Raw genomic sequence first — 23,953 nt, 5'->3', positions numbered from 1 at the left:
CCTTCACTGGGCTTAGCAAAAGATTGGACACAGCTCAGGAAAGAATCAGTAATGTGCCAAAAGATACGTTCTAAACTGAAACACAAAAAAAGAAAAAGAGGAAATAAAACCAAATAGTGCATGTAAGAGCTCTGAGACAAGATATGGTCACAAATTATCTAACATATGAGTAAGTGGAGTCTCAGAGATAGAGAATAGGGGAAGAGTTATATTTGAAAAGATAATGGCTGAGAATTTTCTAAAATTTATTTTCTAAAATTAATGAAACAACAGATCTAAGAATCCCAAAGAACCCCAAGCAGGATTAAAAAATACATGTACGGAGATATATTATGATTAACTGTTAAAAACAAAAGATAAAAAGAACATAATGAAGTTAGCCAGAGGTGGAAGGCAGGGGAAATTTAAATACAGAACAATAGCAGTAAGAACTAGAGCCAACTTTTTGGAAGCTATGTAGGACAGAGCACAATAGAGTGACATCTTTAAAATATTGAAAGAAGAATGTATATAAATGTATAACTGGGTCACTTTTGCTGTATAGCAGAAATTGACAGAACATTGTACATCAACTATAATAAATTTTTTTAAAAAACACTGAAAGAAGAAATTATTATTATTTTTTGAAAGAGAATGCTGTTGTTTTATTTTTTTATATTACTCAATGAATTTATTACATTTATAGTTGTACAATTATTATCACAATGCAACTTTATATTATTTTTTAACTTTGTAGGTGAGATAATAGTACTATGGTCCTATATATATAAGTATATATATATATATGTACAATATGTATGTGTATATATATACACACGCACACACAAAATAAAATATGATATATATTCTTTTTCCTCAGTAGCTCTTATACTTAAAGATTCACAATAGGGATTGCTTCACAATTATCAGGGAGGAGGGCTTCCTTTGTGAATGAGAGTAAAGTAAGATTGACCATGAGTTGAGGACAGTTAAACCTAGGTGATGAGCACATGGGAATTTGATATATTCCCCCCCCCATGTATATATTATGAGTTCCATTTTTTTAAATATGGCTTTTTCAAATTTTTAAAGGCTAATAGTAACCCATTGGTCTTAGGAACCAAAAAGTTGATGCAACTCCAAATAAAAATAACAAACCTATTAGCCTCTTTTACACTAGTTACACTATTCATATTAACATTATCAATGATACATATATATATATTTAATTTTCATGCTAGAACTTTGTTGAAAGAAAGGGAAATTTTTAAAATGAAGATGAAATGGGCAGAAGAGGTGAGTGTGTGATAGCACATATCCTCCTAGGTTTCTCTGATTTTTTTTTTTTTTTTTTTTGCCTCCAACTTTTCCTCCAGCCTTTGATTCATAGTGGGCTCACAGGTCCCCAAACTGGGATCACGGAGTGCTGCAGCCACCCTCTCCAGCAACACCAACCCCACAAAGCCTACCAGTGCCAAAGCTCTCCTCTCCACAAAGAGAGCACCGGCCCGAGTCCATCAGATTTGAGAAGAATCTCCATCCAGCTGGGGTCTCATACACTGGAACCTTCATTGATTTGGCCACTCTGAAAAATGAAATTTGAGGCAATAGTCAATTCATAGTTCTCCTTTCTTTTTTTTTTTCCTTAGCACATAAGGAAGTCTTTAGGATGTATTAATGCAATAACTAGATTTCAGAACATCCTGAACAGTGTGGACAGTTTTTGAGATGTCAAGTCATGAAGTAGAGAATGATAAATAGCCTATGTCAATAGCACTCAATTTTGTTTTCCCCATAATATAGAAAATATTAAGTTCATGTATAGAATATTCTTACATGTATGTTTCCCTCCTTTCTCTCTCTCTCTCTCTCTCTCTCCTTTATCTTCGTGGTAAGATCCTAATTGGGGGATCTCAGACTCCAAATTATGGTGGTATTTGTGTGCACCCACTTTGGAAAAATGTTTAACAGTATCTACTTAAGATGAATATACACAAATCCTACAAACCAGCTATTCAACTCTTAGAAATTACGAAGACATTCAGTAGACACCGTGGTATCCTGCTCTGCTTCATGCCCAAACACAGACAGAGACTTTAGGACTTTCAGGACTGGAGCATTCATTCCACCAGCTGCTAGGAATGTTGATGGCTGACAGCTCACAGATGTGGTTCCCACTCTCTTCCAAAGAGGAATGTCTCATTCAAAATTATGCTCCCTTCCCTGTGTCAATCCACATCCAATGACTGGCAAATTAGGGATATATAAAGGCATAGCCTCCTTGCTCCTATCTGGCACAATTCTGTAGGGCCATTTCAGCTCCAGAGCTCGCTGTAGGTTGGCCAAGGCTTTTGTTGTGACTGCATTGCAGTCCAACTTATCCTTCTGTCCAATCTTCCTTTCTCCCTCCCCATAGGAGTTGCTCTTGAAGGAAACTTTGACCTTGATAGCAGAAAGGAATGAAGTCCCTGCAAGCAAATGTCTCTCAGAGCTGCTTCCTGGGGAACCCAGAAGGGATATTATTCAACAGGGTATGTGTACAAGATTTTACAAATATGATCATAGAATCAGAAATGGTAATAACTGAAACAACTCAAATGTCCATCAAAGTAGAATACACAAATAAATGATTTCCAATATATAATAAAACAGTATACATTTCATTAAACTACTGCTACATGCAACAACATTAATGAATCTGACAAACATAACTTCAGGAAAAAGAAACTGGGAGTTCCCTTTGTGGCTCAGCAGTAACGAGCCCAACTAGTATCCATGAGGATGCGAGTTCGATCCCTGGCCTCACTCAGGAGGTTAAGGATCTGGTGTTTCCATGAGCTGTGGTGTAGGACACAGCCATGGCTTGGATTCTGCGTTGCTGTGGCTGTGGTGTAGACGGGCAGCTGTAGCTCTTATTCTACCCCTAGCCTGGTAACTTCCATATGCTGCAGGTATGGCCCTAAAAAAAAAACAAACAAAAAAAAAAAGTAGAAGAAGAAGAAGAAAAAAACTGATAACAAAGGAATATATACTATATGGTTCCATTTAGACAAAATTCAAAAACAGGAGTTCCCATCGTGGCGCAGTGGTTAACGAATCCGACGAGGAACCATGAGGTTGCGGGTTCGATCCCTGCCCTTGCTCAGTAGGTTAACGATCCGGCGTTGCCGTGAGCTGTGGCGTAGGTCACAGCCGCGGCTCGGATCCCACGTTGCTGTGGCTCTGGTGTAGGCTGGTAGCTACAGCTCCGATTAGACCCCTAGCCTGGGAACCTCCATGCACCGCAGGAGCGGCCCAAGAAATGGCAAAAAGACCAAAAAAAAAAATTCAAAACCAGCTAAAACTAACCTATACTGTCAAAATTCAGGCTCAGATGACCAAATAGGTCAAGAGTTTTGTTCAAGATCTCCCAGAAGTAAGAGACAAAGCTAGAATTTAGACCTATGTCTGCTTAACTTCTGCTCATGTTTCATTCCACTATGCCACGCTGTCTCTCCAAATGTTTTAGTGCTTCAAGGCATACCTAGATCCCAAAGCATGCTGGGAAATGACACTGGATTGAAAGTTTCATCTTCCCCGCATGGAAGCAACAAAAGAGAAAAATACCAAATGCCTGCCACCAGCCAGGTTTGGTTCTTTGAATACTCTAAGAGCAGAAGGTAGAGAGAAACCAGTGAATGTGTCTTGGTGAAGAAGAAGAAAAATACACGTACAACAAAGGACAAAAAATAACAGTGATTTCTTTAGGTTTGTTTTGTGGTCAGCTAGTGAGAAAAAATACCTAGAAACTCTTGCCACAGGAAAGTAAACACTTGTCTTTCCATCAAACCCAAATATAATTAATATGCTTGGGATCTTGTAGAAGTGCATGCTAAGTCTTTTTCAAGTTTGCTTTGAAAAGAAGCACCTTTTGGATGCTTGGATGTTACATCAAAATTCCGTTTTCTCTTTTTTTCAAGAGTCTAAAAAAGATATACAATCATGCATAAGCCCTGGTAGGAATAATGAAACAAATCCTCCCCAAAGTGTAGAACCAAGGTAAATTTTCAGAGCCATTAATTTGATGGTCAGAAGCTCAAGGAAGGAGAAATCATTCACACAGAAGCTTCTGAGGGCAGAACACAGTACAGCCTGGGTCAAAATTAATTTAGCTAAAATGAATGTATATGACTACCAAGCAGAATGAGTAACATGGGGCAGAGGTGAGGGTAAGAGAGAGGCTACAGGGTGTGGGGATATATATTCTCTGGCCAAAACATTCCTGTGATTTGAAGCCAAGTTGGCAGATCTAAAGGGAGGGGAAAGGATTTCCCCAGCTCCCACCCTTCTCAATTTATCACTGTCAGCAGGTCATCGGGCTGAAGGCTGAGGCTGGATTTTTAAAGGACCGGATACTTTTATAACTATGAGCCAGTTGCAGCTATACAAGCTAAGATAACAATATGGGTAATTAAATTCCAGGACCCTGAGCATAAGTTGATTGTATCCTAGAGTCAGAAAGGAATTCCCCTCCCTTCTCCTCCTACTAAACTTGGGATCCATCCCAATGACAGCATTCAGCAGATACCACGCTCCAGACTGGTTTTTGGCAGGAGTCCCCAGTGGAGTCTCTGAAATCCTCTGGTATAAAAGCTAAAAGTGAAGCTGCTCATGCTGAGGGTCTGTACCCTCTCCTTGACTACTGTCACCATGTGTTAGAGACAAACAGAATTCACTTTATAAGAAAGACCAGCCTAGGAAGGAGAAGAAAGAAAATTAATCTGGGCCACAATTTTTCTGCAAATGGTAGTGAGCCCTGGTAGCCAAACACACACACACACACACACACACACACACACACACACACACACACACACACAGAAGGTGGAGATAATCTTAGCATCGATTTTAAAACCTCTCAAAATGTGGCTTCAGGTTGAAGTAGCCTAAACCTATCTTTCCAATATTTTTTCCCATGTTATTCCCCACGTGCTCCAAAACAAACAAACAAACAAACAAAACTGAAACATCTCTTACTTTCTTTTCTTTTCTTTCTTTCTTTCTTTTTTTTTTTTTTGTCTTTTTGCTATTTCTTGGGCCACTCCCGCAGCATATAGAGGTTCCCAGGCTAGGGGTCCAATCAGAGCTGCAGCCACCGGCCTACACCAGAGCCACAATAACGCGGGATCCAGCCGCGTCTGTAACCTACACCACAGCTCACGGCAAGGCCGGATCCTTAACCCACTGAGCAAGGGCAGGGACTGAAGCCGCAACCTCATGGTTCCTAGTCGGATTCGTTAACCACTGCGCCACGATGGGAACTCCCACCTCTTACTTTCTAAATATGCTTTTGCATTTGTATTGCTACTGTTGTCAATTTCTGAGCCCTTCTTCATGCTTCTCGTTACCTGGATTAACCCTCCTTTCCAATCTCTCTCAAAATACTTCATGTTGCTTCAAAACCTATCTTAAATGCCCTGCCACCATAAAGCCTGTGGCAAAGGCTGTTAGGTGGTCAACAATCACATCTGCTTTTTTGGACACACAGCTGGACCACCTCCCTCAAGTTTCACTGTGGCCACATGCGGAGTGGCCAATGGAACTCGAGTAGAAATGTTGAACACTTTTTTCTGATCTGGCTATTAAAACTTCCTATCTTTATAAACAAATGGGACCTAATCAAACCTACAAGCTTTTGCACAGGAAAGGAAACCATAAACAAAACGAAAGACAATCTATGGAACGAGAGAAACTATTTGCAAATTATGCAACTGATAAGGGCTTGATTTCCAAAATATACAAACAGCCCATACAACTCAATATCAAAAAAATAAATAAATAAACAACCCAATAAAAAAAATGAGCAAAATCCCTAAATAGACATTTCTCCAAAGAAGACTTACAGATGGCCAATAGGCACATAAATAGATGCTCATCATTACTAATTATTAGAAAAATGCCACTCAAAGCGACAATGAAAACTTCAATCAAACTACAGTGAAAACTGCAATCAAAACCTCACACTAGTCAGAATGGCCATCATTAAAAAGTCGACAAAGAATAAATGCTGGAGAGGATGTGGAGAAAAAGTAACCCTTTTATACTTTTGATGTAGCCACTATGGAAAACAGCATGGAGGTTCCTCAAAAAACTAAAAATAGAACTACCATATCCCACTCCTCAGCATATACTCAGACAAAACTCTAATTTGAAAAGATACATGCACCCTTATGTTCATAGCAGCACTATTCACAATAGCCAAGACATGAAAAAAAACTAAAAATGTCCTTCAACAGATGGATGGTTTAAGAAGATGTGGTACATATATACAAGAGAATACTATTCAACCACAACAAAGCATGAAATAATGCCATTTGCTGCAACGTTAATGCAACTAGAGATTGTCATATTAAGTGAAATAAATCAGAAAGAGAAAGACAAATACCATATGACATCACTTTTTGTTGTTGTTGTCTTTTTGCCTTTTCTAGGCCCGATTCCGCAGCACATGGAGGTTCCCAGGGTAGGGATCTAATCAGAGCTACAGCTGCTGGCCTATGCCAGAGCCACAGCAACTCAGGATCCAAGCCACATCTTCAACTTATATCACAGCTCACGGCAATACGGGATCCTTAACCTACTGAGCAAGGCCAGGGATCAAACCTGAAACCTCATGGTTTCTAGTCAGATTTGTTAACCACTGAGCTACGATGGGAACTCCATATGACATCACTTTTATGTGGAATCTAAAATATGGTACAAATGAACCTATCTACAAAACAGAAACAGACTCACAGACATGGAGAACAGACTTGTGGTTGCCAATGGGGAAGGGTGGAAGGGGAGGGAAGGACTGGGAGTTTGGGATTAGCAAAGGTATACTATTACATATAGGATGGATAAACAACACGCTCCTACTGTATAGCATAGGGAATATACTCAGCATCCTGCGATAAACTATAACGGAAAATCATATGAAAAAGACTATCACTGAATCACTTTGCTGTACATGAGAAAGTAACACAACATTGTAAACCAACTATACTTCAATAAAATTAAAAAAAAAAATTCTCCATGATCTTTCTCCTTTGTCACTTTAAGGTGGACAAGCCCAGCAATTCTAGAAGCTACATATTGAAGATGGTGGATTTCCCAGTTGGAAGGATCTGGATCTCTGAATCACCATTTGGAGCAGAATTACAGAATTAATCAGTCAGGAACACCTGTTTTTAACTTTCAATGATTGAGAAATACCTTTTGCTGTGTTTGAGTCCTTGTACATTTGGGGATTAGTTTTGTAGCAGCAGCTCCCTTACTGTAACAAATACAAGTCTCTCTTCAATGCCATAATCAACCCAAAGTAACCCTTCCTGCCCCTATGCTTCCTCTCACTTGGGAGGGGGTTTTTCTCTTCACACTGCCATTGTAGATGTTGTTACCTCCTTAACACTTTCCCTCCACAGACAGACACAACTACCACCTCCAAGGTGTTAGAAGTTCCTTGAAGGCAGGTACTGTGTCTTACATATCTTTATAGTTCTATGTCCAGGATAGCATAGTACCTTGTCAGACTTGCCCTCAATACATTCTTTATGATTTTGGTTGACTAATATCTATTTTTTAAGGAAAGTTGTTGAACAGCAAAGGGAAAATTGTCTCTATTTTATGGTCTCTTCTCATTGTAGTTTCTTTACATTATATTAAAATATAACTAGGTAATTTGTGCATGTTTCATTTAAATTAGTCATTTTAAGCAAAGAGAATTTCTCCAGATATTAATTAGTGGGGATATCAGGATAAGACAAAAGCGTTTCTTGAAGATAAAGATCTCACAGGAGTTCCCATCGTGGTGCAGTGGTTAATGAATCTGACTAGGAACCATGAGGTTGCGGGTTCGATCCCTGCCCTTGCTCAGTGGGTTAACGATCTGGCGTTGCCATGAGCTGTGGCGTAGGCCAGTGGTTACAGCTCCAATTAGACCCCTAGCCTGGGAACCTTCATATGCTGTGGGAGTGGCTCAAGAAAAGATAAAAAGACAAAAAAAAAAAAAAAAAAAAAAAAAAGGATCTCACAGGATTAGGGTAGTGACTATATGAGAATCAAAGGTTGGGGGAGTCGAAGGACACGCTATTTCTATATTACAAGTCTGGTGGTCACCTTACCCTCATGTGCTCACACAAGACTCCAGATACAAATGCATCCTAAAAGATTCCTCAAAGCTCACTACATGGGGAGGTGCTAGCTTATCCATCTTTGTGCCTCCCACATCCAGCACAGTGCATGCCCATAGTAGGTATTAAAAGATGTTAACTTAATTATTCAGTACTACATCATGGTATGCAATAATATTTTACTGGAATATCAATGGTTATTAATGACTCTCCTTTACCCTGCAAGAGAACAGCCAAATAAACAACGACTAATTATACCAAGTACATGAGGCATAATCAGCTGCTCCTGGAATTTTTTTTAAATGAATTTTATTACATTTATAGTCGTACAATGATCCTCACAACCCATTTTTATAGCATTTCCTTCCCAAACCCCTAGTGCATCCCTCTACCCACCTGCTCCTAGAATCTTACCTTAAGAAAGTTTCAATAGATTTAAATAGGACAAGATCCAGGTCCCTCTTCCTTTGATTTATCTTCAAATGTGTACTTTCTTAAGAAAGAGCTTAGCAGACCTCTTGGTTCTATTTTCTACACACTGAACTCTCAGCCCCCCAACTTTTCTTGGCTATACCCGCAGCATACGAAAGTTGCTGGGCCAGGGATCAAACCCACACCACAGCAGCAACCCCAAACTGCTACAATAACAACACTAGATCCTTAACCCTCTGAGTCACAAAGAAACTCCTCTAGGCACTTTTTAAAAAAGCCTACAAGAGTTCTCATCGTGGCACAGTGGAAACGAATCTGACTAGGAACCATGAGGTTGCAGGTTCAAACCCTGGCTTTGCTCAGTGGGTTAAGGATCTGGCATTGCTGTGAACTTTGGTGTCAGTCGCAGACATGGCTAGGATCCTGCGTTGCCGTGGCTATGGCATAGGTGGGTGGCTATAGCTCTGATTCGACTCCAAGCCTGGGAACTTCCATGTGCCATGGGTGCAGCCCTGAAAAAAAAAAAAAAAAAGCACACGCACACAAAATAAAATAAAAATAAAATTTAAAAAAAAGCCTCCATCTGCTTAGGTTAGGAGAGGATAGATATTTGCCTCACGTATATCTAACAAAAGATTTATATATATGCTACACATAAAAACTCCTACAAATCAATAAAAAAGGCAGATAACCTTTAAAAAATAGGCAAAAACCTAGAATAGACAATTTACAAAAGAAGATAGTCAAGTGACCAATTAGCATATGAAAAAAATACTGGAAAGAGTGGTATTGTCAAGTGCTGGTAAAGATTTGGAATTTCATGTACTGTTAAAGGAATGCAGGTCAGTACTGATTACAATATATTTATTTATATGATATAATTACACAAAAAGAATAGCACAACACAAAGAAAGTGAACAAACTAGCACTATATAGAACACTATGAATGAATCTCATAAACATGACATTGACTAAAAGTAAGACAGAGGAACATAACTATGTGATTCCACTTATACAGAGTTCAAAAATAGACTAAATTAATCATCCACATTGGTCTAGGCAATTATCTTTTGGATCTGACACCAAAAGCACAGGCAATAACAGCAAACAAACAAGTAAAAAACAAGTGGGACTACATAAACTAAAAAGTTACCGCACAGCAAAGGAAACAACCCACAAAATGAAAACCTATGGATTGGGAGAAAATATTTGCAAACCCTATATCCAATAAGGGGTTAATATCCAAAATATATAAGGAATGCTTACAACTCAATAGCAAGAAGACAAAAAAAAAAAAAAAAAACAGCAAGAAGACAAACAATGCAATAAAAAATGGGCAAGGGATATAAACAGTAAAATAAATTTTTTTGAAGAAGATATACAAATGACCAACAGATACGTGAAAAAATGGTCAACATCACGAATCATCAGAAAAATGCCAATCAAAACCACAGTGAGAAATCACCTCACACCTATTAGAATGGCTGTTATCAAAAAGACAAGAGATAAGAGCCAGTGTGGAGAAAAGGGAACACTTGCACACTGTTGGTGGGAGTGTAAATTGGTACAGTTACTCTGGAAAATAGCATGGAGGGTCCTCAAAAAATTAAAAAAGAACTATCATATGATCCAGCCCCACTTCTGGATATTTATCCAAGGGAAATGACAACAGGATCTCAAAAAGTTATCTGTACTTACACTTTCATTGCATCTTCATTTGCAATAGCCAACTTATGGAAACAACCTACATGTCCATTGATAGATAGATGTGGTACACAAATACAATGAATAAAAAAGAAGAAAATTCTGCCATTTGCAACAACTTGGATGAATCTGAAGGGCATTCTGCTGAGGGCATTCTGCTAAGTGAAATAAATCAGACAGAGAAAAACAAATACTGTAGAGTATTACAGACACCTGGAATCCAAAAAAATAAAATAAAATAAGACAAACTCATAGAAACAAAGAGTAGATGGGTGATTACCAGGGACTGAGGGCATGGGGAAATGGGACTGAGGGCGTGCGGAAATGAAGAGATGTTGGTGAGAGGGTACAAATTTCCATCGATAAGTGAATAAGTTCTAAATATCTACTGTAACTATAGTTATTAATATGTGTTGTACACTTGAAATTCGCTGAGAGTAGAATTCTCACCAAAATAATTTAACTATGTATAAGGTGATGAATGAGTTATGATCATGATAATCATTTCACAATGTATATGAGTATCAAATCATCATGTTGTACACTTTAAATACATTACAGCTTATTTGTCAATTATACTTCAATCAAACGAAAAAAAATAACCAGCAAAGCTAGTTATTGGTGACAGAAGTCAGAATGGAGGTTATCTCTGGGGAGGAGGGGGAGGCAGTGATTGGAATGGGGATCAAAGGAGGTTCAGGAATGTTGTTCTGTTTCTTTTCTCTTTTTTTTTTTGCCTTTTTTTTAGGGCCACACTCACAGCATATGGAGGTTCCAGGCTAGGGGTTGAATAAGAGCTACAACTGCCAGCCTACATCACGGCCACAGCAACGCAGGATCCGAGCCATGTCTGAGACCTCCTCCTACATTTCACAGCAATGCCAGACCCTTAACCCACTGAGCTAGGCCAGGGAATTGAACCTGCAACTTCATGGTTACTAGCTGGATTCATTTCCTCTGCACCACAACAGGAACTCCTATTCTATCTCTTGATCTGCAATGATAGTTACATGGGTTTGTTCACTTTGAGAAAAGTCCTGGAGCTATGCATGAGTTATGCCTTTTAAAAACATACATTATGCTTCAGAGTTCCCATCGTGGCGCAGTGGTTAACGAATCTGACTGGGAACCATGAGGTTGCAGGTTCGATCCCTGCCCTTGCTCAGTGGGTTAACGATCCATCATTGCCGTGAGCTGTGGCATAGGTCGCAGACGCGGCTCGGATCCCGAGTTGCTGTGGCTCTGGCGTAGGCTGGGGGCTACAGCTCCGATTAGACCCCTAGCCTGGGAACCTCCATATGCCGCGGCAGCAGCCCAAGAAATAGCAAAAAAGACCAAAAAAAAAAAAAAATACATTATGCTTCACTTAAACATCTATTTAAAAGCAAAAGCTCTCTGCAGTATTTATGACTGAGTACATGTTTGAATTAGCCATGTTTACGTCATCCCCCCAAACAAACAAACTATTGAAGAGAGAGTTTAATGGCATTGGGGACATCCTGGTTAATGTCTAGGAGATGTGTAACAAAACTGCCCTCAAGTTAATCCTTTCAGTATTTTCATATCGATGAGTTCACTCTCAGATCCCTTCTCTGATATGTGGCACTGCTGGCTGGAGCTGCTCTGGGGTAAAAAGTTTATGTGAGTTTGCACTTTAAAAGCACTTCTAAGGCAGCCTACCCGGCTCACAAACAAGAATCAGGCAGAGTTCAGCGAGACTGAACCAATCTCCAAGTCCACTTTTCGACTCATCTTTTGCATGGAGCAACCCATACTGTCAGGTAAAATAAATACAAAACATGACGCTGTAATAGTAAGATAACCACAGAAGTTTTCACCAACACACTCTCTCTCTAAGCTTTAGCAGAGAGCTACTTATATATAAGCTTTAGCAAAGAGCTATTTGTTCCTGGGACCTATAGAATCTCAGCCTGGTCTGAACCTCAAAATTCATACATTAAAAAACACCTCCCTTGCCTATCTTAGCAGGGGGGGACATAAGGACCAAATTAGATGGTTTACAAAGAAAAAAAAAGTCCTCTACCAACTTCGAAATGTCCTACAGCATTACAACATTATTACTGTTCTGAGTATTGGATTTTTCACTTAACCTAAAGGGAAACAAACAGATCATTTAAGGACTATTTATAAGAAAAATCAAAATATAACTGTATGCCTCTCTAAAATTCTAGATTTTGGCTAATTGTAAAACAAGCCCAGGGACCTTTGCTGCTTTATCTAAAAGCTTCTGCTCTTTCATTTTAGGAGGTGTTATGGGGGAGAAACAGGATCCTTCCCAGATAGATTTTAAATTTTGTTAGGAAACATAAGGCAGGCACATTTCTGAGCATCTTAGCTTTACTTAAAAGGCAAGAGTTGGCTTTGGGAAATTGACCAAAAATCTGAGGAGGAAAAATATATAAAACTGAAGGACTCAGAGGTTCAATCTCTTAAGCTGGTAAATGATCTGTAACCCTAGGTCTGGGAATTAACAATATCTGTATTTAGCATCTTGATGCTTGAGGACGTTGATGCAAAATGTTCCTAGTTCTAATTCTTTTCAAAGAAGAAAAATTGTTGAGGGCTAGGGCTGGCAAATTTTAAGTCCCAAGTGTTCCTGTTAAGCTGAGAAAGAGACCATTGTCAGCTGTCCTTCAGATTCCCCTGAGACTGCTCCCATGAGAGAGCAAAGAGTGAATCAACTTCTTGTCCTTTTGTTTGGCTTTGAATTTTAAAGTGTGTTGACACTTTATTGAAGCTTTTTTTAAAAGCCTGTATAATACCTTTAGCAGATTTCATTTGCTCCTATAGACAAAAAGTGGTAAATACGAACTTATAGGACAGCTCTAACTCAGGAGATAACACAACTCACTCACAAAGCTTCTCTTTCTTTTCTTTTTCTTTTTTGGCCATGTCCCCAGCATGCGGAAGTTCCTGGGCCAGGAGTCGAACCCACGACACAGAAGCAACCTGAGCCACAGCAGTGACACGCCTTAATGTGCTGAGCTACATGAGAACTCCAAAGCTTCTCTTTCTTAAAACCCTTGCTGTGTTTCGTCTTGTGGATTCAATTAGTGTCTCTTCCTAGATGGGACTACAAAATCTTATTGATCTTATGTTGTAAAACAGGACAGAAGGTTTACCAGGGCATAGAACGGTAAACAAATACACAGCATCTATACATGGACACCAATTTTTTTTTTTTTTTTTTTGTCTTTTGTCTTTTGTCTTTTTAGAGCCGCACCCAAGCATATGGAAGTTCCCAGGCTAGGGGTCAAATCACTGCTATAACTGCCGACATTCACCACAGCCAGAGAAATGCCAGATCCAAGCTATGTCTGAGACCTATATCACAGCTCATGGCAACGTTGGATCCTTAACCCACTGAGCAAGGCCAAGGATTGAACTCAGCATCCTCATGGATACTAGTCAGGCTCGTTAACCACTGAGCCATGACGGGAACTCCCAACTAATTTTAAAGAAAGAACAAAGTGCAGAGAAAATAAGTCTTCGCATAATGCCGCATCACCATTCCATGGGTAATGCCATGAGCAGAGGTAAACATTGAAACATTATGTCATTATCCATTTTCCCAAAGATCTGCAGCCTAATGTATGACCCAGGTTGCTGTTTCCCTGAAAGCCAGGTCAAGTCACCAGCCAGCCATCTCTAAATGGGCTCTGAGAAGACAAGTACTTATCAAGGGACATAAAAGCAGCCACTCCACCTGAAAGGTACCACATATTCCAGGATGCACTTACCCTTCCAGGATGTCCATTGTTTTTTTTACTGCTGCATCTGCAGTACATGGAAGTTCCCAGACTAGGGGTCAAATTGGAGTTGCAGCTGAGGCCATAGCCACAGCAACAGCAGATCTGAGCCACACCTGAGACCTATGTCACAGCTTGTGGCCTCAAGCCAGACCCTTGACCCACTGAGCAGGGCCATGGATTGAACCTGCATCCTCACAGATACTATGTCAGGCTCCTAACCTCTGAGCCACAACGGGAACTCCCAGGATGTCCATTCTTAGTCAAGACTAGGTTCCATTTTGACATTAAGTATAATGAAAGCTCATGCCGCATTAATTCTGCTCTAACAATTTATCTTTTTAGGAGTTCCCATCGTGGCTCAGTGGTTAATGAATCCGACTAGGAACCATGAGATTTTGGGTTCGATCCCTGGCCTTGCTCAGTGGGTTAAGGATCCAGTGATGCCATGAGCTATGGTGTAGGTTGCAGACGCAGCTTGGGTCCCGAGTTGCTGTGGCTCTGGCATAGGCTGGCAGCTACAGCTCCTATTGGACTCCTAGTCTGGGAGCCTCCATATGCCGCAGGAGCGGCCCTAGAAAAGGCAAAAAGACAAAAAAAAAATTTATCTTTTTAAAAAGTTTTGACTTATGAGACATAGTTATGAGGAAAGAAACTATTCAAAAAGTTGATGTCCTTTCGTGGGAAGTGATGTTTACTGCAAAAGGTAAAGCTGAGTGGATGGGAAAGGTAGGCAAACATGCACTGCTGTGGAATCAAGTCCAGACACCTTTGCATGGACGAAAGGATGGACTCTGAATTTTGACTGCCTGAGTGCCCATTCAGTTCCACCCCTTCCTGGCTGGGTGACCTTAGGCAAGTTACTCAAACTCAATAAGCCCAGCTCTTTCAACTGTGCAACAGAATAACAACGGATCTCCTCAATCAGGGAGGACTCAATGGGGTAATCCTCAGGAAGCCCCAAGCACCCAGAGCAGTCCACCAGCAGCAGCAACAGCTCCTAGCACTGGTACCTCTCCTGCATTTCCCCTAATACTCCTGCCAGGGCAAACTGCTATTTCGATGGTGCCTCCTTAAAGCATCACATAGCTTCAGATCCTGGCACACCAGTTCACTTAGAGAAGGCTACTCTATCAGTTAGAGTCTCAACAGGAATAGATGACACACAAGTTGAATAATTTGAGAAGAGTCTAATATAGGAACTATTTACATGGGTGTGGGCCATGGAGAAGGGAAGCACAACTTGGCAGGACAGAACCCCAGGGCAAGTAACATCAGAGCTCACATCACCCCGACCCAAGACTCATTCTTGGACCCAGAAGCAAAGCTGGGTGGAGAGGGTTGCCTGGCAGGAGCCATGACCTTCAGAAGAGGCATGTTGCTACCTCAGAGAAACCCAACAGGGAGAAGAGTCAATTCCTGACTGCCTTTTCCTCCATCTACAGTATTGAAGTGCTCCCAACTGTCCAAACCCAACTGATCAGGAGGGAAGATGAGCCAGTTGATACCGTCCATAGAGGTCACCCGGAAGGAAAGAGGGTAGGGAAGTGGGGGAGGGGGTCTTGGGAGCAAATGGAAGATACTGTGCACTTTCTTCATCCATCCCCCTAGACTGGGCTACTTCCAATTGTCCAGGTTAATCAGTTCAGTCCCCTCTCTGTGCTGCCTCAGCAAATCCCACCAGTTACAACTCAGCACAGGGTCTTGCATTAGACGCTGGGACAGCTGACTGCTTCTTACCTGTGAGTGCCTGGAGGAGAAGGGTTCTGACCTCGTACTTAATAGCATTTCTTAATTCCATGGAAGTATCGTGGGGTCTATCAGAACACAGAGCTTCTCCTACATGGGTACAAACGTCATTGAGATTCCAGAACTAAGTCCTTCAAATACCACAGGCAAGTACATAAAACCACTGAAAGCTTAGGATAAAGTTAACTTATGGTGGATGAATTTCCAAATGGAATTACAGCCAAAGAATTGTCTGAAAAGATGGATAGCCTTACTTCTAAATAAGTGTGTGTTAGTTTACCAAATCCAGTACTGTCGGTTTATTGTGAAAAGGGAGATTAGGGTAAAACTGGTTTCTCTTTACCTTTGTGGGATTTCTCAGAATTAAATGTTCATTTCAGTGTAAAACTTTCAAGAGAAGATAGGGTGCCTATTCCTCATGTTTACAAGCAGCACCTCATGGGGCTAATGTTTTGTGTAGCACATGCTGGAAAACACTGGTTAAGACAAGGCAAGAAATGTAGTCTTTATATCGCTATGGCAGGGCTGTACTTCAAAGGATTTTATTCCCACTGAATACTTTTTTTTTCCTTTCTTTTTAGGGCTTCATTTGCAGCATATGGAAATTCCTAGGCTAAGAGTCCTATCAGAGCTGCAGCTGCCGGCCTATATCACAGCTATAGCAATGCATGATCCAAGCCGCGTCTGTGACATATACCACAGCTCATGGGATTGCTGGATCCTTAACCCACTGAGTGGAGCCAGGGATAGAACCCGTGTCTTCATAGTTACTAGTTGGGTTCATTACTGCTGAGCCACGACAGGTACACCACACTGAACACTTCTGAAGAGCAAGGGAGAAAGAACATGCCAGTGGGTCTTACGTCATTTCAAGGATTCTCAGGAAGATGCCTTTCCCAGAGAGGCTTGAGAGATGAGTTAACATGAAGGGCATATCCCAGGGAATCAGATACCAGTCCTCCAGGAAGCTCTGAGCTCAGCAGAGAGAAGCAGCCCAGTGACCAGGCTGGCAGGGGAAGTTGACAGCAGGGCTCTATTCACTCTCTGCATCTTGTCCTGGGGCCCAGTCCCTAGGGAGGCACCAGGGGAAGAGGAAAGAGCTGGGGAAGCAGCTGTTTGCATTCAGGGTGACCCATGCAGTGGGATGGACTCTCTCAAAGGACCTAGTAGTCTCTGGGGGACAGGACCAAAATAGGTCGGTCAGAACATGCAGTTCCTGAAATTAATTGAAGAAGCAGAGCCTCCTCAGGGAATTAGGATGCCACTCAGCTGCTCTGTTCCCCTTCTCAGAGAATGAGGCATAGAATTATTTCTCTGTGTGGAACCATTCCGTGTTTTAGGACAATGCTATCTGGGCCTAACTGGGGCCCTACAGAAGAGGGACAGGGTCGGGGGAGGACATGATGTCTTCTGGACATTGAGAACCACTGAAGGGGCATGGTCTTGTGTGAGAGGAACAACTCTCTTGGTCAAGATCCCACTTATGGGGAGTTCCTCTTGTGGCTCAGTAGGCCAATAACCCAACATCCTCTCTGTGAGGACACAGGTTCAATCCCTAGCCTCACTCAGTGGGTTAAGTATCTGGTGTTGCCATGAGCTGCTGTGTAGGTCACAGATGAGGCTTGGATCCCACGTGGCTGTGGCTGTGGTGCAGGCCGGCAGCTGCAGCTCTGATGCGACCCCCTAGCCTGGGAACTCCCATATGCCGCAGGTACATCCCTCAAAAAAAATTAACAATCCCACTTCCCCTGGGGAAGGACAAGCAGGGCAGTAGGAGCATCACCCTTCGTATCAGCCCCAGGGGCTGCAGCCCCAGCAGTGCCTTTGTGCTAAAGGTACTATATCATCTGTCTTCAAAACCTGATAATTTTCAGTGCTCAAAAAGTGTTTTAGCACACTGCTTTTCTTAGAAGAGAGTACTTTAATGCCATCTGCTGAAACACTGTCATGATAAATATTTACTTGCAAGTGTCCTCAATGAGAACATTGCCCCCTCGGGATATGGCATCCTTACGCAGTACACAGCTTGTGCAACTGGATGCTGCAGCTCTCCACCAGCTTCACTTGAATGTAGCCAGAGTAGAAGCTATGGCTCTCAAGTTCCTTAAAACTGTTCCTGGTGTAGCAGGGGTGGATCACAGCCTTCCCAATAGTCATATGAATACGGGTGGACCCTAAACCCTCTTTCACGGTCTTTGAACAGTTGAAGATACAGCTTTGAACAATAGTTTATTTTCTCTGGCCATAATTCTTCCAAGAACATTCGGAAGTGATGAACTCTGTGAGTGTGTGCATGTGTGAGGCCTCACCCATAGCAAACTGAACATAATAAAAGACATCCACATCTCACATAAAAACTAACTTTTTGCTTTAAAAGTATCTTGAAGGTATTCTTATAATTTTGTTTTTGAAATGCGGCTACAAGTCACTCATTTATTTATTTATTTTATTATTATTATTATTATTATTATTATTTTTGTCTTTTTGCCATTTCTTGGGCCACTCCCACGGTATATGGAGGTTCCCGGGCTAGGGGTCAAATCAGAGCTGTAGCCACCAGCCTACACCAGGGCCACAGCAACGTGGGATCCGAGCTGCATCTGCAACCTACACCACAGCTCACGGCAACACTGGATCCTTAACCCACTGAGCAAGGCCAGGGATCGAACCTGCACTCATAGTTCCTAGTCAGATTCATTAACCACTGAGCCAAGACAGGAACTCCTACAAGTCACTCATTTAATTAACTATTGACAAGATTTCTCATCTATGATGCACCCTCTAGATCCTTTCAAAATAAGAATATGTACATTACAAATTATTTTCAAGTGTTATGATTACTTGGTTGCTAAATTTAATAATAAAGTGACAAGATGTTACATTTTTACAAATTAAACTAGGCAGTTGATCATATTGATGTTGCAATTTTCTTCATTAGCTTCATTTTGGAGCTAATAGAGATGATCCTTGAACAATGCAGGTGGGTAGGGGCACCCACCAGCTCTGCAGCTGAAAGATCCACGTGTAATTTTATACTTGGCCCTCTGTATCCATTCTGTATCCACAGATTCAACCACTCTCAGATTGTGTACCACTGTAGTAGGCATTTAGCAAATGAAATTCTCCTAAAAGTGGATCCCTCCTATAAGTGGACCCATGCAGTTCAAACCCACCTTGCTCAGGAGTCAACCTTAATTGTTTTCAGGTCTCTACTTTTAAGTCAGTGAATATCAAAGGCCCTAGGCAAGAGGTGGAGAATGAAGGCAGTGATAAAATGACACAGGTGCATGTGGCTAAGTATGTACATATGTGTGTATGTGGTGTGTGTGTGTGTGTGTGGTGGGAAGGGAAGGTGGTGGAACTCTTGTCAGAACCCTAGGGAGTTTCTTTGGTTGTGTTTTGTTTTCTTTTTTGACCCCGCCCATAGCATCTGGAAGTTCCCAGGCCGGGGATCCAACTAGAGCCACAGAAGTGACAATGCTGGATCCTTAACCACTAGGCCACCAGGGAATTTCAGAACCTTAGGGAGTTTCTTGTACAATAAGGTTTAGAGAGAATGTTTCATCTTTTCTTCCACTTAATCTCCACACTATTCTGCATATACCATACTTATTTTCAGCAGGTCCTACAAATATATTTCTGAACATTCCATCCCAGAATTGTCTCAGCCAGCTCCCATTTCTCTGCCAGTATCCAATGCAGTTAATTATGCCCATCTGGAAAGCCAAAACTGGATGCATGCAACCCCGGGACCCTACCCTGGCACTAGATCACTGACTGAGTTTCTTAGAAAAATCCCAAGGTAATGCTCCAAGGGTGAGAAAAAGATATGGATATCCACTTACACTAGACTTTCTAGCTGGATGAAATATGACAGTTGGTTGTTGTGTTTTTTTCCTTCACGAAACCAAGTGTGCATATTCAACCCAATTAAAAGTAGCAAAATGACTTGATATAATGTAAACTTTTATAAACTTAGAGTAAGATGACATCTATGGGGTCCTCAGAATTTTTCAAGGTCTCACCTAGCACACAAGCTTGGACAAGCTTCCCTCTTTTGTCTAGCTGGTGGTGCTTAATTACTCAGCTTCACAGAAGAGGTCATGCTTCCCACACTTTCTTGATAATAACAATCATTTGGGGTACTTACTAATTCCTAGGCCCCTCCGTGAGAATATCTTGAATTAGTTGGTCTTATTTAGGGCTTAGGTGTCTATACTTATAACAAGTAGTGGGGTTTTTTGTTTTTTTACGGCCACACCCGAGGCATATGGAAGTTCCTGGGCTAGGGGTCAAATTGGGGCTGTAGCTGCGGGTCTATGCCACAGCCAGAGCAATGCCAGATCCAAGCTGTGTCTGCGACCTACACCATAGCTTGTGGCAACACCAGATCCTTAACATACTGAGCGAGACCAGGGATCAAACCTGCATCCTCACAGAGACTATGTCGGGACCTTAACCCAATAAGCCACAATGGCAACCCCTCAAGTAGTGTTTTTTATTTCTAGAAGACTCTTATTCTAAGAGGATTTATAAAGTAACTCTAAGACAAACTAGAGGCAAATGATAGTGACCTATGCAACAGTTTTGATGTGTCAAGTGTTACCAACAGTGTTAATGATGTCAAAATGCTAAGAACCAAACTTTGATGCACGCATTGCATAATGTTTAAGAAGTCCTCAGAGGATATTATCTGATTGGGAATCCAGACTCAACTCAACATTGAACATCAGGGTTAGCCTAGATGTGAGCCTGTGTTGTGAGAATACGGATGATGGCAATCAAACCCTGGCAGGTTGAGGTTCAGCTCTCACCTCAACACGGCATGTTCTGCAAATGTGAACAAAACAACCAGTCCCTCAACCTGTAAGTATGGTACTGTCTTTGAAATCTGACAAGCGTGGTTTCAAAGCACAACTCTTTTGATTCTGTGACCCTCATTCTTTGGAGTTGACCTCTAAGAAACTGGAATAATACTACTACTAATATTACCTGCTACCAAGAGGAGCTGGATTTACTTCCCCACTCATTTCTCATGCAGTGCTCTAGGGAGCTCGTGCAGCAGAGCGGAGTAAGCTTGGGTGTCTTGGGTGGATCAACCTGGGTTCAAATCCTGACTCCATATTTTACTAACTTTTACAGGTTAAGTCACTGCATTTCTGAATCTCGTGTTCCCATAGGAAGAAATGAGGATTGTCATGATACACAGTAAACAAGCCAGAAGAGCTGCATGATTTTGTAGGCAGAAATCCTTGGTTGGGGAAAGTGGGCCTTCCGAAGGCTTCCAAGAAAAGCAACTCCCCCATTGGTGATAGCCTGCAAGGAAATGGGAGCTGCCAGAGGGGTGTGACTCTGAGAGATGGCTGTGTGGGATCAGGACCAGCCACCACCTCCCTCTCCCCCACTGCGGACTGGCCCATAGTGTTTCCTGGGAAGGTGCTGCATGTGAACTGCAAGGGCTATGACCTTGGGGGCCCCAGGACCCTCACAGTGAGCTTGACAGCAAGTGAAAGAGTTTGTCTTCCCTTGAAGAAATACTCCCCAGTTTTACCTTCCAGGGACTGCATAGGTTAATAAGTCCCAGATAAGCCATACTTTCTGCCCTCCCAGAACTCAGGGACACAGCTTCCCTCACTTGAACTAGCTGACTTTTAAGTGTTTTTAAGTTTCAGCTTCTGATCAGGTTCTCCAGACCCCCAGAGTTTCCTTGAAGGTGAAACGATCACCCCTCCCCAGGTGTCTCTTCTGCTGTCCGGTAGCCACGTGCAAGACATTGTTGTCCTGGTCCATCTCCCCCAGCAGCTTCACAACGACAAGGGCTGTGTCCTTTCTGAAGGCCAACTCCTAGCACAGGGCCAGGTACTGAGCATGTATTGAGAGATACTGATTGATGGAAAAATGGCCTCTGGGCTACATTCTTTTTTTTTTTTTTTTCTCTTTTTAGGACTGCACCCATGGCCTACAGAAGTTCCCAGGCTAAGGGGACAATCAGAGCTGCAGCTGCCAGCCTATACAACAGCCACAACACCACCAGATCTGAGCTACACCTGTGACTTACACCACAGCTCATGGCAATACCAGATCCTTAACCCACTGAGTAGGGCCAGGGATCACACCCACATTCCACATTCCCATGGGTACTAGTCAGTTCATTACCGCTAAGCCACAATGGGAAGTCCCTAGGCTATATTCTAACGGGATCAGAAAGGATTATCAGAAACTCAGAGGTGGTTCTAATAGGCAGAACCCCACCTGCCTTGAGAATCACTGCTGCAGGGAGAATGGCTGCTCCTGGTGGGAGTGGCCTATACCTGTAAACAGAAAAACAGTTCAAGAGCCTCTGACCTAATGGAGAAGAGAAGGGAGGTCCAATCCAGCACAGGCTTGTTATGGAAATTAGCATGAGGTTCTGAGGTACTGGAGCCTCCGGCTGGGGCTAGGGCTCTGCACTGAAGGTGCAGGGGCCCCAAGGGATGTCCCATGCAGGCTTCCCTGGGTGTCCCCCCAGCACCTCCTTGGCCTGGCTGATTCAGCTACCTGGTTGCCCTGGCAATGTGACTGATGCAGGACTTGTCTGAATAGAAGGGCAGGAATTTGAAGGATAGAGTGTTGTGTTTGTCATGTTGACCTCTCCTGCAGAGCTATGTTTCCTGGGAAATTCCATTCAAGCGTGAATTCCATTCCAAGCAGGTGGAATTCAAAGAAGGAAGTGAGTGTAAGATCAGCGGGAACCAGAGGAGACAGTCTATGTACCTACAAGTGGAAGCTCCCCCTCCCCTCAAGGCCCCTCTCTCTTTTTCCTCACCCCAGACTTAGTCACCTCTTTCTCTCTGAATTCTAACTCAGAATTGACAGCAGTGCTCTCTTTCCTGCCACCCTCGTTGGTGCTATAGCTCTAGGAGTAGAGTGTGGACTCATGGGGAAGGGAGTCAGGGAATCAGTGGGACAGAGCAGACGCTGAATGAGCACTGACCTAGGAGTAGGCTCGGTGCTGGGTGCTACCCTCTGTTAATGCACTGGCTCCTCCCTGCAAGTCCGAGAGGTAGGAATTACCATTCAGCGGCACTGAAGAGCCCTCGGAACTGCAATTTATTTCCATGAAACTTCTACAGGTTTGCAGTCAATCCTTTCTTTGTTTTGGCTCTATGCAAGATTCAACCTTGGCCATCAAATGCCTGGATTTAAACAACCATTATCACTAGACTACAGACCACAAAACTGAGGTACCAAGAGATTAATTCATTTGTCCAATGCCATAAGTGATAAGTGGCTGGGTGGGGATTCAGGCTCTGACCTGCCTAATTCCAGAACCTATTCTCTGTACGACGAATTGTGCCAAGACATTCTTCAGGGCTGCTAAGAATACTTCTGGACGTGTTTTGCCTCTAAAGAAATTCTGTTTGTAAAAAAGAGTGCTGGATCAGAGCACTTACTTGCTCTGATAGGAAATTCTTGCTGCAAAGAGCAGAACTACAGCTCTCTTCTGGCAGCAATTGTGGTAATAATAACAGCTGACAGGTATCAAGCATTTACTATGTATCAGGCACTGTCCTCAACACATTAAAATGGACTTTATCGCATTTATCTTCCCCGGGTTTAGATAAGACATTGGACCTCAGAGAGGTTATGTAACATGCCCAAGGTCTCAGAGCTGGGGAGAGAAAGCTCTGTGGTTCAAGACCAGCCTCTCTGACCTCAAGACCTCATGCTGTATGGAGACAATGCTACAGTGCAGATAAAACTCACATGAAATCTTAAGGAAGCCGCAGTCACTTCGTTGCAGCCATCACAATACTTCCTAATAGGGAGGAGGGGTCCAGATGAATGTCAGGATGGATAAATTGTGATGCTGTTACTCCACGTCAGAAGGCCAAGTTGTGAGATAGGCTTTTAGTGAAAACCAAGAGGCTAACAGCACGAGGCAGCGAGCATGGTCCTCTGAGGTTTCCCTCCCCCGAGCTCGGCGCCAGCAACCCCCTATGATTTATGCTTCCAAGTGACACAGAGCTTGCAGGCACCAGCTCTGCAGTAGCGAAGGAAATGGATGGACTGCCTGGGGATGTTTTCCCTGCACGCACCACGTTCCCTTAAAAGGTCTTGGGTGTATATACAATTCTGACAGGAGGGCAGGACCAAATAACGGTGGGGCCCTCTCTTTCCCTTATATGG

The 23,953-nt window shown here is 42.3% G+C and overlaps 1 protein-coding gene across 4 annotated transcripts in view; it reads right to left on the bottom strand.

Annotated features, from left to right (window-relative positions):
* The window catches only part of PGM5 (phosphoglucomutase 5), a 203,367-nt gene that overhangs the window by 78,182 nt on the left and 101,232 nt on the right, over window positions 1–23,953 (bottom strand). For all 4 annotated transcript variants that reach the window (XR_014822672.1, XM_003121933.7, XM_084987596.1 and 1 more), the window contains exon 7: window positions 1,449–1,564. Coding sequence is in view for 3 of the 4 variants with exons in the window: in XM_003121933.7 (XP_003121981.4) it covers window positions 1,449–1,564 (116 nt within the window). In the remaining variant the exon portion in view is untranslated. The remainder of the gene's footprint in view (window positions 1–1,448; window positions 1,565–23,953) is intronic.

The sequence above is a fragment of the Sus scrofa genome, chromosome 1 (assembly GCF_054392235.1).
Source record: "Sus scrofa isolate SSC_HxYL_T2T_F1_AM1 chromosome 1, Sscrofa_HxYL_maternal_Yorkshire_Landrace_v2.0, whole genome shotgun sequence".
Taxonomy (NCBI): Eukaryota; Metazoa; Chordata; class Mammalia; order Artiodactyla; family Suidae; genus Sus; species Sus scrofa.
This window is presented reverse-complemented; position numbering and strand designations above follow the sequence as displayed.